The 12,404-nt window shown below is 38.5% G+C and overlaps 1 protein-coding gene across 1 annotated transcript in view; it reads left to right on the top strand.

Annotated features, from left to right (window-relative positions):
• Nucleotides 1-12,404, top strand: part of LOC124555091 (zinc finger FYVE domain-containing protein 26) — a 434,713-nt gene that overhangs the window by 367,872 nt on the left and 54,437 nt on the right. The window contains exon 33 of the mRNA XM_047128885.1: nt 3,658-3,949. Coding sequence (XP_046984841.1) covers nt 3,658-3,949 — 292 coding nt within the window. The remainder of the gene's footprint in view (nt 1-3,657; nt 3,950-12,404) is intronic.

The raw sequence follows: 12,404 nt of genomic DNA, 5'->3' as shown, positions 1-12,404 counted from the left end.
TATTCAGTAAGATACGGATTGCAGTTGAGAAAAACATATGAACGTTGGACTTCGATGGAACAAAACATAGTGAGCTGTAGGTGAATATTGAGTGTCATGTATCAGCACAATATCACAGTCTTTCTGATTCTTATGGCATTCATGCAGTGAAATATTGTCATCATTATTACTACACAAACTATTGAAACTGTTTTAAAGAGTAACAGTTGAGGGACAGGAAAAGGTTCAATTCACAAGATTAATACCTCAGGGCAGGAGGGGTGCATTTCCAAGGTGGGGGGGAAGAGGGTGTGGAGGCAGGGGGTAATAGAGGATAGGGAGCAAGGACAGATGTTGTATCTTTCAGTGACTCCACCAGTGATTCCTACGCCAAAGTTTACCAAGATAACACCACGTACTTGCACTAAGAAAACCACATAGAACATAGAATCACAGGGTTAGAACCATTGGTCTCTGGGGCCATATAAGAAGTCCAGTGCAGTTAGCTCTGACAGATTTGTTTATTTTTCTAATGTTTATTAGCTACAATCCAGATGCTTCTTCCACCAAGAACTACTGTTACAGCTAAGGACTTGGTGCAGTTTTCTGTGATACCTAGCTCCTCATAGTTGTTCATTAATCACTGCATCTGGACTTGGTTCTGTACATTGGACTTGTACTTTATGGAAATTGTTCTTGTGCATTGTGTTCATTAAAAGAAAAGAGTACCTCATCTCTAGAGCTCATGTGCACAACTCACTCTGTCAACATGCCTTGAAGGGTTATTTCAAGCTCAGATTGTCCATGGATTGACATTTTAATGGAAGAAGGGTTGTCAGAACAGGAAATTGCCCATCAAAAGGTTCACGCCACAGTGATGCCATTTCATCATTCAACTGCTTACATGAGACACAGAACATGAAAGATCATTATAACATGGCCAATGACACCAGCTGATGACTGGTACCTATATAGTATAGCTTGTAGGTACCTTGAGGAAAATGCAACAGAACTGTGCATTTTTGGAAGGAATGGCATTATAGTTGTTCTTGTGTCACCAGTGATGGCATATTTTAAAAAGGACAATTTCCAATGTGATTTCTAGAGTGGTGGTACTGAACCATGGTGTCTGTCTTATGATCTGAGGACGTCCATTAATGGGTGAAATGTACTTTCACACTGAAATTGTTGTTATAGCACCAGAGAATAAATATTTTCAGAACTGTACACTGCCTTTTTGGAGGCAACTGGGAGGACTGTGTTGGCCTAAACAATATGACACTGTCTCTGTAAAATGAGTTTCACCAGTAGGTGTCCAATACGACCAACGGGAGACATTCACAGTCACTTTGCTGTGCAAAGTAGGTTGGCAGAAGAATGCCTAGTATTGAACCTGAATCAGTAGCATCAGGTTCTCTTTACCAACGAGAGCAATCCTTGTCTATTGCCTGATTGTCATCCTAAAAGAATGTGGAGTCAGATACCAATACAAGTCTCAGGCATGAAGTCCCACGAATTCAGAACTGAGGTGAGTCAGCCACGTTTTCTGTCAGTATTGTTCACAGCATCACAAATCTTCATCGCTGTCAAGGCTTTTTTGAGGTCTGCACGCTATTCATATAGAATCCTGTGACCTGTTGTCCAGCCCTAATGTCAATATTTCAGTAATGGGTTTCTCTTTCAAAATGTGATCACACCATGCTCATCTCCTGAAAACTTCCTACAGGAGGCAGGTATCAACAGAAAGGCATGGCTGATGGTATCTGTTGACATGAACCAGACTGAGCATCTTTGAGACCAGTCAAAACTTGCACTGCATCATTTCAGGAATACTTCTCACTCACTGGATGATATCAGGAGGGCTGACTTAGTGGATTGGGACAAACCTGAGCAACAATATCTTGACTACCTTGGGGGCAGCATGCCAAGGAGGGCCAAGGAGAATCCAAGCATGTTTTAATGTATGGAGTTGAGCAACATGGTATTAAATGTCTTGTTTTTGTTATTTTTTGCTTTTATTTTACAGTGAAGTATTTTTTTTTTTTTTTTTTTTTTTAATTTCATGAAGTTTATTATGTCATAAGTGCCCTCCCCCCCTCCCCTACATTAACATTTATACAGGTAGTGCAATTTTTTTGAACAGTTCATTTGAGACAAATAATATTATTATAAGGCAGCACAAGAGTGTTTACTCACCAATCAACTGAAACTTGAAGAACAACAGTGTGGCTGTTCATTTGTCAGAAGCAAATGGTGAATAAATGAAACCCATGCGTGAAACAGAAAGTCAAGCAGGAATAAGTTCATTCCTGATATGTGATGAGAAAAAACACAGCAAAATTAGGGAACTGGTCCCAGAATGTCATTACTTTAAACTGTCACAATGTGCATTGTTTCTCTCCCATACCATATTCAAGATGATTTGTTTGTGTAACATTATACTCATTTCAGATAGTGTTTCCCTCTTAAGTTTCAAAGACAGTCTGTATGTCGCAATTGGTATCAAATACTAACTGAATAATACAGTCATCTCTATTATTTACACAGGTGCATGCATTATAGGATGAAATTGCTTCAGTTTTCTCTCATGAATGAGCTTGCAAGATAACAAAATAAATAAGTAGAATGCATAAAATGTAATGAGGGAACTTTTGTTAGTGTTTCCTCTTGTTCAGAGTTAATGTTGTAGAATGTAATATAAACCTTATATTAGCTTGAATTGCCATATTTTGATTTTATTCCTTTGTCTCTTCATTTTTAACCCTTCAGACTATTATATCTTTTCTCTCTGAGATGCAAATCTCACACCATGGAAGACCCTCTACAGAGTTTGTAAGGAAAAGGTTGGATGCCATGACAATTTGAGTCAGACTGTGGGGTGTACTTGGGTGGTGTTCACTGCCTACAAAAGTCAGAGATCCATGTTTGAATTGTGTCTAGCACAAAGCTGTAGTTTTTTACACATGGCTATTGTATTGTTGTTACCTTTGTTGCCTTCATAAAACATATTTGATTCTTCTTCCCTTTTTGTACACCTTTTGAACAAAATACTTACCCAGCTTTAAATTATTCCAGCAAATGTGTAATTAATAATGATGGCTTTTCAAGTTCCCTACTAGTGTTTTAGCAACCTTCATGATTCTAAAGTCTGGATGTGTAATTGCATTGTACATTTGCCAAAGTTTCGGACTCTGCATGATACACCACTATAATACTTGTTCTATACGGATATCCAGTTGTGCTATGCAAATAAAAAGAATACAGTCATAAGCTGAGCTAAGCTTAAATACGGTAACTTCAGAGCTCTGATATGTCCATTTGTCTAATGGTCTGTAGAGTGTTTTTCACATTCCCTTACATAGTTACTTTGAAATGCTTCCTTTGTGCTTCAGATTGATATTTATTTCCTGCTCTTCACAATTTAAAGCATTATGTGTCATTATTTTTATTTTTTCACCCCCCCCCCCCCTTCTCCCTCCCCCTTTTAGTGCAAAAAACGGGAAGAGGGAGGGGAGAGAAATTCCTTAAGAAGAAGAAGAAGAAGAAGAAGAAGAAGAAAAATTGTTTTCTATGGATAAGAAATCCCATTATTACAAAAGCAAATTAATTGCCATAAAAATGTTTAAAATTTTGAATGACAATGTAACTCAATTTTATTGTTTAATTTTTACTTTACAGATATATGCTGTCAGCACCTGCCTCAAATACAGTCTTCATTGGCCCCAAAATTGCTCACAAATTCTATGAGGAGAGTATTTTTTACCTTAAACAGTATGGCAGCCATTCTGGTATTATTTCATTCTACCTAAGGCATGATGATGAAACTGCTGCTCTGTGTTACACACAGGAGCAGAAAGTTGATCCTGAGATATTTCTCCACATCGTTTACATTCCTAGCCTGCAGAAAGGAACTGTTTCTTCTTTGCATGGTAGAATGGAATGGATGGATAGTTCTTTGTTGCAGTGGAAGGTGAATAGTTCACAGTTCAATTATTCATCAAACTTAATAAATATGCTGCTTAATTGTTCTGTTTGTGTGTTAAATATTAAGTGAAAATAGAGATTTATTTATAAATTATAACCTCATGAGAAAAAACTCGGTGTTTGACAGACATAGAAACTGGAGCATTGGTGACAGGGCTGACTACAACAGAATACACTTTAAAATGTGCTTCAGCTCTCAGACTCAGAGGTTCCTATTTTGGCACATAAAAGAAAGTGAAAGAGAGAAATGGTATGTAATAGTAAAAAATATTGCGAATAAGTCTGAACCATGAACTGAAAGACAATCATACTGTAGTGGTTAACACACTGGACTTGCATTCAGAAGGGCAAAGGTTCAAAACCACATCTGGACAATCTGATTTGGGTTTTCTGTGATTTCCCTAAATTGCTTCAGGCAAATGCCAAGATGGTTCCTTTGAAAGGGTGTGACTGACTTCCTTCCCCATTCTTACCTAATGTAATGGGACTAATGACCTTGCTGTTTGGTCTCCTCCAACCAACCAACCAACCAACCAGTCATACTTAATATGTGACTTGAAAAGAAAACAATTGAATATAACAGTTGAAATTCCAGTTTTGAGGCAGTTACTAGTGCACCATAAGTACATTCTCAAAGTTAAAAATTCATTTAAACAATATATCAGACAGAAGGGAAGTTTTGCACTGCAAAAAAAGTTTTAAATTCACTTGCACATAACTTACTTGCTGCAGTTTTGCCTTGAAAATTACAGGATGGCCACCTGTCAAAATCTCGGCAGTTGTTGATGACACTGACTGCATTCCTGTTAGTTATTTGAACACTGTATATGCAGGGAGAAACGCAAATCTCAAATAGTTTCCACTTATCAGATGGCAAATCAGGTCTGTTGGAAAACACACAGCACTTTCTGAAATAAATTTTAAAAAATGATCCATCATCACAGGGAAGAGTGTCATCAACTGACCCCCTCTTTTAGTCAAGTTGTACATAAATTTCTTTTCTCCCCAGTTCAGTTCAGAACATCCTCATTAGTTTTACAACATTTAAAATATTAGCTGAAATTCATATTCCAGAATACTAATGATAAATAATTGATGCTAATTTGTTGAACAAAGATAATAACTAAAGTGAAAGAGAGTCACAGGGTACAGATAGGGAAAAAAGACAAATAAAGATGGAGAACAAATTTCAAATGTGAGGTGGAAGCAGGAAAAATACAGACTAAAAAAGTAACAATTAATGCGTAGAAAACATGTGATTCAGATGTTGGGTGAGATTCTTCTTAACACTCCTCATGTCAACCCTTCCTCATGTGAGACTCATCATGGAACTTGAAAATGCAGAAGGTAAATGAAAAATAAGAGGGCAGGAAATGTGTAAGATGAATGAGAAACTATACATCATGTGGCAAGTGGCTGATGTAGTTCAAGGCCTTTGATAGGAAGGAGGCTCCAAATTATGTGAGAGATGAAATAAGTAACCAGATCCGTGTTGCAGCATGCCCATCACAAGTACATTGAATGTTATATATTTAGACAGTTTCTCTGTGCCCATTCACTCCAACAGATAGCTCTGAAAAGGTCAAACTAGTAGCAGATCACTCACATAACTTGTAGGTGATTTAATGAATCACAGACGTGTCTGTAAATTTCATCGTTCTCTTGATTCTGTATGTTTAGTCAGTAGGGAGGCAGGGTAATGTGGGCCTAGTAGAGGACGTGGTGCAAATTTTGCAACAGCTTGCTCATTTGAGTAAACTTTATGGGATAAAATAACTTGAATGTGTTTTCCATTGTGTTCAACATACATGTTACGAAAGTTGGGTGAATAATGAAGGAAGATTGAAATACACTACTGGCCATTAAAACTGCTACACCAAGAAGAAATGCAGATGATAAATGGGTATTCATTGGACAAATATATTATACTAGTACTGATATGTGATTACATTTTCATGCAATTTGGGGGCATAGATCCTGAGAAATCAGTACATAGGAAACCACCTCTGTCCGTAATAACGGCCCTCATATTCGTGGGCATAGAGTCAAACAGAGCTTGAATGGTACAGCTGCACATGCAGCTTCAACATGATACCACAGTTCATCAAGAGTAGTGACTGGCGTATTGTGACGAGCCAGTTGCTCAGCCACCATTGACCAGACATTTTCAATTGGTGAGATATCTGGAGAATGTGCTGGCCAGGGCAGCAGTCGAACATTTTCTGTATCCAGAAAGGCACGTACAGGACCTGCAACATGTGGTCGTGCATTATCCTGCTAAAATGTACGGTTTCACAGGGATCGAATGAAGGGTAGAGCCACAGGTTGTAACACATCTGAAATGTAATGTCCACTGTTCAAAGTGCCATCAATGTGAACAAGGGGTGACCGAGATGTGTAACCAATGGCACCCCATACCATCATGCCGGGTGATACGCCAGTATGGCGATGACGAATACACGCTTCCAATGTGCATTCACCGCAATGCCGCCAAACACGGATGTGACCATCATGATGCTGTAAACAGAACCTGGATTCATCTGAAAAAAATCACGTTTTGCTATTCGTGCACCCAGGTTCATCATTTAGTACACCATCACAGGCGCTCCTGTCTGTGATGCAGCATCAGGGGCAAGCGCAGCCATGGTCTTCGAGCTGATAGTCCATGCTAAATGTCATCGAACTGTTCGTGCAGATGGTTGTTGTCTTGCAAACATCCCCATCTGTTGACTCAGGGATCGAGACATGGCTGCACGATCTGTTATAACTATGCGGATAAGATCTTGACTGCTAGTGATACGAGGCCATTGGGATCCAGCACAGCATTCCGTATTACCCTCTTGAACCCACCGATTCCATATGCTGCTAACAGTCATTGGATCTCAACCAACGCGAGCAGCAATGTCACAATACAATAAACCGCAATCGTGATAGGCTACAATCCGACCTTTATCAAAGTCGGAAACGTGATGGTACACATTTCTCCTCCTTACACGAGCCATCACAACAATGTTTCACCAAGCAATGCCGGTCAACTGCTGCTTGTGTATGAGAAATTGGTTGGAAACTTTCCTCATGTCAGCACGTTGTAGGTGTCGTCACTGTTGCCAACCTTGTGTGAATGCTCTGAAAAGCTAATCATTTGCATATCACAGCGTCTTCTTCCTGTCGATTAAATTTCATGTCTGTAGCATGTCATCTTCGTGGTGAAGCAATTTTAATGGCCAGTAGTGTATAAGTAGTGTTGACATTATCCTCAGTATATGAGATGATTGTTAAATTCCAGTTCAGAGTGAATGGTATGATAAGCGGAAGAGTTTCTTCTTGCAAGACAAATCTAGCATGACCTTCTTTCTATCAAAAAAATTTTGATAACTATCTCGGATTTCAAATTTTTCTACCTGTCCAGACTCCTAACTGTGAGAGATTGTAAGTCGTGCTTCAACTCCTGGAGCTGTCCCTTTTGAAACAGCGCAACTAAACAATTCTAATATAGAATTGATGCTGTAATTTGAATATTGGAGCCAGTTACCTTTTGTCAACACAGTGCTGAAGAGATGTGTCAATTGATCTCCAGGCTACAGTATATATGAGAAAACATTTCACAACTGACAGCTATCTCCACACTTGAGACAATCACAATCTTGTCAACAGAAATATTATACTGAGGAACACGGTGGGCCACTGTATTTTGTGGGGCCAACACGGGTCACAACAATCAAAACATAAAACACTCATTGATTTTGACTGGACCATCAGGGAGCATGTGACGCACAACTTTCCAGCGAGCACTAGAGATCAGCTCTATTGATAAAAACTACTATCAGTAAATTGTTAAGTTGCATCTTTTTCTCAAAATGTCATTATTGTTGTAAAGTGAAAGGATGTCAGAAAATATTTAAAACATCTTCGTATTGAAAGCCTTCTCGTGGAGAATGCTATTTCTAATAAGACAATCATCCAAACAAAAAATACATGTTGGGAAGAATACTAAGCTACAGTAGATTTGCACAATACCTGCGCCCATTTCAAGGGTCTCCTGGTGTATAGCAAATAGACACAATGACTGTAGACCTACAGAAAGTATTGGGAATGAGGGAGTCTATAATGCATAATAAGAAAAGTCAATAATTAACTAGCAAAATCAGCTGTTCTTCCAAAATATATAGATACAGGAGATGTTCATCTTAAGATGGAACCATGCATTTCCAACCAAATGAGGAACTTCGAATCCGGAAATGTAGCTATAGCACTGATTTCCAATGGAGACTGTCATAATCAGTAATTAAGTGGCTACATTGTGTTGAAGCAAATGAAAGGTATAAATGACTGTGGTTTCCAGCAATTGTACCGTATTTTCTGTAAGTCCTGAAGAAGCCAGTAAGAAAAGCAAACATGTGTTCACGAATGCAGAATGGAAAGGGAATGCCTTTAGTAGTTTTCCCATTGTGAACACAGTTTTTAAAAGATGCGTGCACTGTCATTGATTATCTATGATCAGAGTAGTTAGAGTGAGAAATAAGAGAATATGGGGTGATTATAAAGTTCAAGAAAGACTTCAAAATCTTCATACAGATAAATGGCCAAGAACAATATAAGCACTAATAGAATATGTGAAAGACAGACCCTAAAAGCTTTTTTATAATGCTTATAAATGTTCTTTGTGTTCCCCTCTTCATTACACGGCACATATCTAATCAGTAGTCCAATACTGCTCATACCCAACCCAACATATCGGGAGTGACAGTAAGAACAGCTGCTACAATGCAGTGTTCAAAGTCTTGTAGGTTATGTGGCGGAAGTGGGACATAAATGCCACCCTTGATGCAACCCCACAAGAAAAAATCAGGAAGGCATCAAGCCCAGCAAACATGGTGGCCACCCGAGTAGTGCCAGGTCAGCAGCCACACAACACATATCCATTGACACAATAATGTCACATTAGGTAATCTCTTCTCCTCAAATTCCTTGTATCACTTCACTATGCTGTTCTAAACTGGTGATGTCCTGTGAAATTTGCCATGGGAAGCTCTTTGCACACTCACAACTAATTAGCAACAGGCAAATTTTAACGTACAAAATGTCTTTATGCCTGGTTCACTACCAGTTACAGGAAAGACAGTCGGTGGTGCCCCTATTAGTGGTTTTCCAAACTCACTTGCCAGTACCACATTAATTTTTTTTTTTTTTTTTTTTTTTTTTTTTTTCAATCTGAAAGTTTATCTTTGACGTACCATATTATTTGTTATGTTTAGCTAATTCCCTATGTTGCTTTTTAAAGTGTTTATAGACTTTACAATTGCCATGTAGAATCCATAACTGAAAAATAGTTGCTATATCTCCCACAAGGAGATGCTTGATTATAAATAAAAAGTCACAAGTAAACAAGATCAAGCATTTATTACAACCACAGTAGAGAGATTTAAAAACAAAGGAAAACTCTCTGCAATAAAAAATAATACAACTTCTCAGACACTAACAGACATATGCCTGGAACACATAGTGAATAAACAGTGAGATGTGAAGTCACTGCTACGGATAACCTCTAACAATAGAAGTTGAGCGTTTGGCTTGATTGGCAGACAGGTACATCTCAGGTTATAAAGTAATAGGTCCCGCTGCAGTGGCTTCCGACCAGGCTCTGACTGATTGGCTGCTAAAAGCCAGCACATGCATTGACCTAGAGCTCTGGTGGAGCAAACTGTCGACATGTTGGCTTGCACCACTCTATATAGGCAGGCCATGGAGAAATTCATGCCTATCCAGTTCCACACATGTGACACGATGGAGAATATAGGACCACGGTGTTTGTCCTGCTGTCTGTCATCCTTGTTGTGATTGACACGGTCCATGGAGCATCTTTCCATGAAGCTCCACATTCATATTACTCTTCAGTTGTCATGCTGGCGTGGTAGCACATGATGCATTTGATATTTCAGAAGTTACAATTACTGTGCTCACTATGAAAAGCCATGGTGCGAAAGAATATTCAGAGGAACTGCTGATCCAGCTGTGTCATCTCTTTCTTTTCTCATGATGTTTTAATGGTGAATGATATTGTATTGGCCACTATTTGGAAACTGCTAAATATTTTCCCGCCTCTGTGCCCTGTGGTAACCTCCCTGTGCTATTTTCTGGTTCCAATGAGATTTCTGTGTTGGTCTCTGTTAATGCCTCTATATAATTCCTCACACTGGCCACAGAACTTGAACAGTAAAGATAAGAAAAGAATAGAAGGCCTTGAAATATGGCGTTACAGAAGAATGCTGAGAATTAGGTGGCTGTGGAAAGATATTGAATTGATGAGGGAAACAGACCTTTATATCACAGATTGACAAAAAGAATCCTGAAATCTGTTGATCTTATGATGAACCAGCTTTATATGTGCTATAGGCCCATATTGTATACATGAACATTCATGAAAAGCTGTCTCACTAATTTCTTTGATATTCACTTCAATATGGGTCCAAAGCACAATTTTGTTGCTCTGTGGTGTTCAATTGTTATCTGAGGTTGCCAACATACTTTAGTGTCTACATAACATACATAATACTACATCGTAATTGGACATAGATTAGCAATACTGTTTGTTTTGCGTAGCTGTTGAAGATGGTGGTTATAGCATGTAATAATGAAATAGGGCAAAAAGTAAAGGTAAAAGCCTTGTAAAGGGATGAAAAACAGGGTAAAAAAGTCAGAAAGCGGGAAAGGAACTGTGCTGAAGAGTATGTGAATATCGTAAACTGAGTGATCCCACAGAAAATACAGAGAAATGGGTATTATCGATTTGCTGCAGTGGCTGTCATTGTTGGGATTAAACCATCCTTTTACTAGTACATATGTTCGGCTGTGTATCCAATATCAAGTGCCATGTATAGACTGTTAACACGCATACTTGTATTATAATCACATCGAGGGAGACCACAATTTGTCATTTCTCCACAGTTTATAGATACCTGGGAACAGTAGTGTCCATATTTGTAGGTGAAAGGCAAGTATCAGCTGTGGAATACAAAGACTTAACAAAATTACTAGATGTAATGCCTGAAGTAGACAGACAGTTTTATCTAAACTTCAAGCCACAAAGTGTTTAATGAAAATTATGATAAAGAGGACCATGAGGTGTTGGAATAGGTCGTGTGTGTGTGTGTGTGTGTGTGTGTGTGTGTGTGGTGCATTTGGTATCTGTTCTTTAAGCTGTGATTCTAGTTTCAGTTTAATTACAGAGTTTATGGCTTTCAAAAAGACACTATTGCCCCTAGCATATATATGGAAATTTTATAAATTAACATTAATATTGATCCTAAATGTTAATTAAAATTTTGTGACGTAAAATGTGTGGATTACTTTTTCTTTGGAAATATAGGATATTTGTTATAAAACAAGTCAAAGTTATGATCTTCGTGGTTTTCCTGCAAATTTGATTTTCACAAACATCTGTTTTTCTTAAAATGTTAGTCTGGACTGCTCTATTGAATGAGCACATATAATTCTGCTTTAAAAATAACCTTGTTTGTAGTGGGAAAGAAGCTGATGCTTTCCGTTGACCTGGGCATCACATGAAAGATACAGTGAAGAGTATTTGTTTGTTTGGGCTGCCTCTATCTACACTCGTGGGGGGGATGCAAATTTCCGTGAAAACACAAGAGAAAATTCCCAGCACTCATACGGGCTGTAAACTTGAATCTTCAAGGAAGACGTTTAATGTTATCTAACATTTTTGTGTTAAAGTGCTAAATCTAGATTGAGGTTTTCCATTATTTCCCTACATTGTTTAAGGCAAACTTTGCTGTATCTTTTCCTCTTACTCAGCTTATGTGAACTTTTGCTCGGTGTCTAATGACTGCACCATTGCCATTATGTTCAATACGAATCATCCTTCCTTCCATCCTTACTTATCAGAGCTGTGCAGTACATGAATGCTGAAGTGAAAAAATGCCAACCCTTAAAAGTCTAGCCATCAGCAGGGTTCTGTCAAAGAGATTTGGACAACTCAGCAAAACTTCACATAAAGTGCAGAACTCCACAGCCTTCCATGTTATGAGGACAAATGCTTTTGGAGCAGTTAAACAGAGCAAAAATACATCATGCTAAGAGATCATGAGTTTCATAAATTATTCCTCATTATAGAAGATGGTTGCACTGATTTTCAGGAGAAGCAAGTGGCACCCTATAACACATGATGATGATGATGTAGGACATAACACTGGAATCCTGATGACCTAGAGAAACATTTCATAAACAGTGGCAGAGTATTTCTCTGGAATTACTGCCTCTGCCAGGCAGGATTACATATTCTAACCTCACAGTGGGACTGATGTTCAAACAGTAATTTGGCGTGCAACTGCCTCTTTTCTATGTGTTGGAGGAGTTGTGTGTGTGTGTGTGTGTGTGTGTGTGTGTGTGTGTGTGTGTGTGTGTGTGGATATTTACAGATGACA

This window comes from Schistocerca americana, chromosome X, assembly GCF_021461395.2.
Source record: "Schistocerca americana isolate TAMUIC-IGC-003095 chromosome X, iqSchAmer2.1, whole genome shotgun sequence".
In the NCBI taxonomy this organism is placed as follows: Eukaryota; Metazoa; Arthropoda; class Insecta; order Orthoptera; family Acrididae; genus Schistocerca; species Schistocerca americana.
Note: the sequence above shows the minus strand (reverse complement) of the source record. Positions and strands in the feature narration are given on the sequence as shown.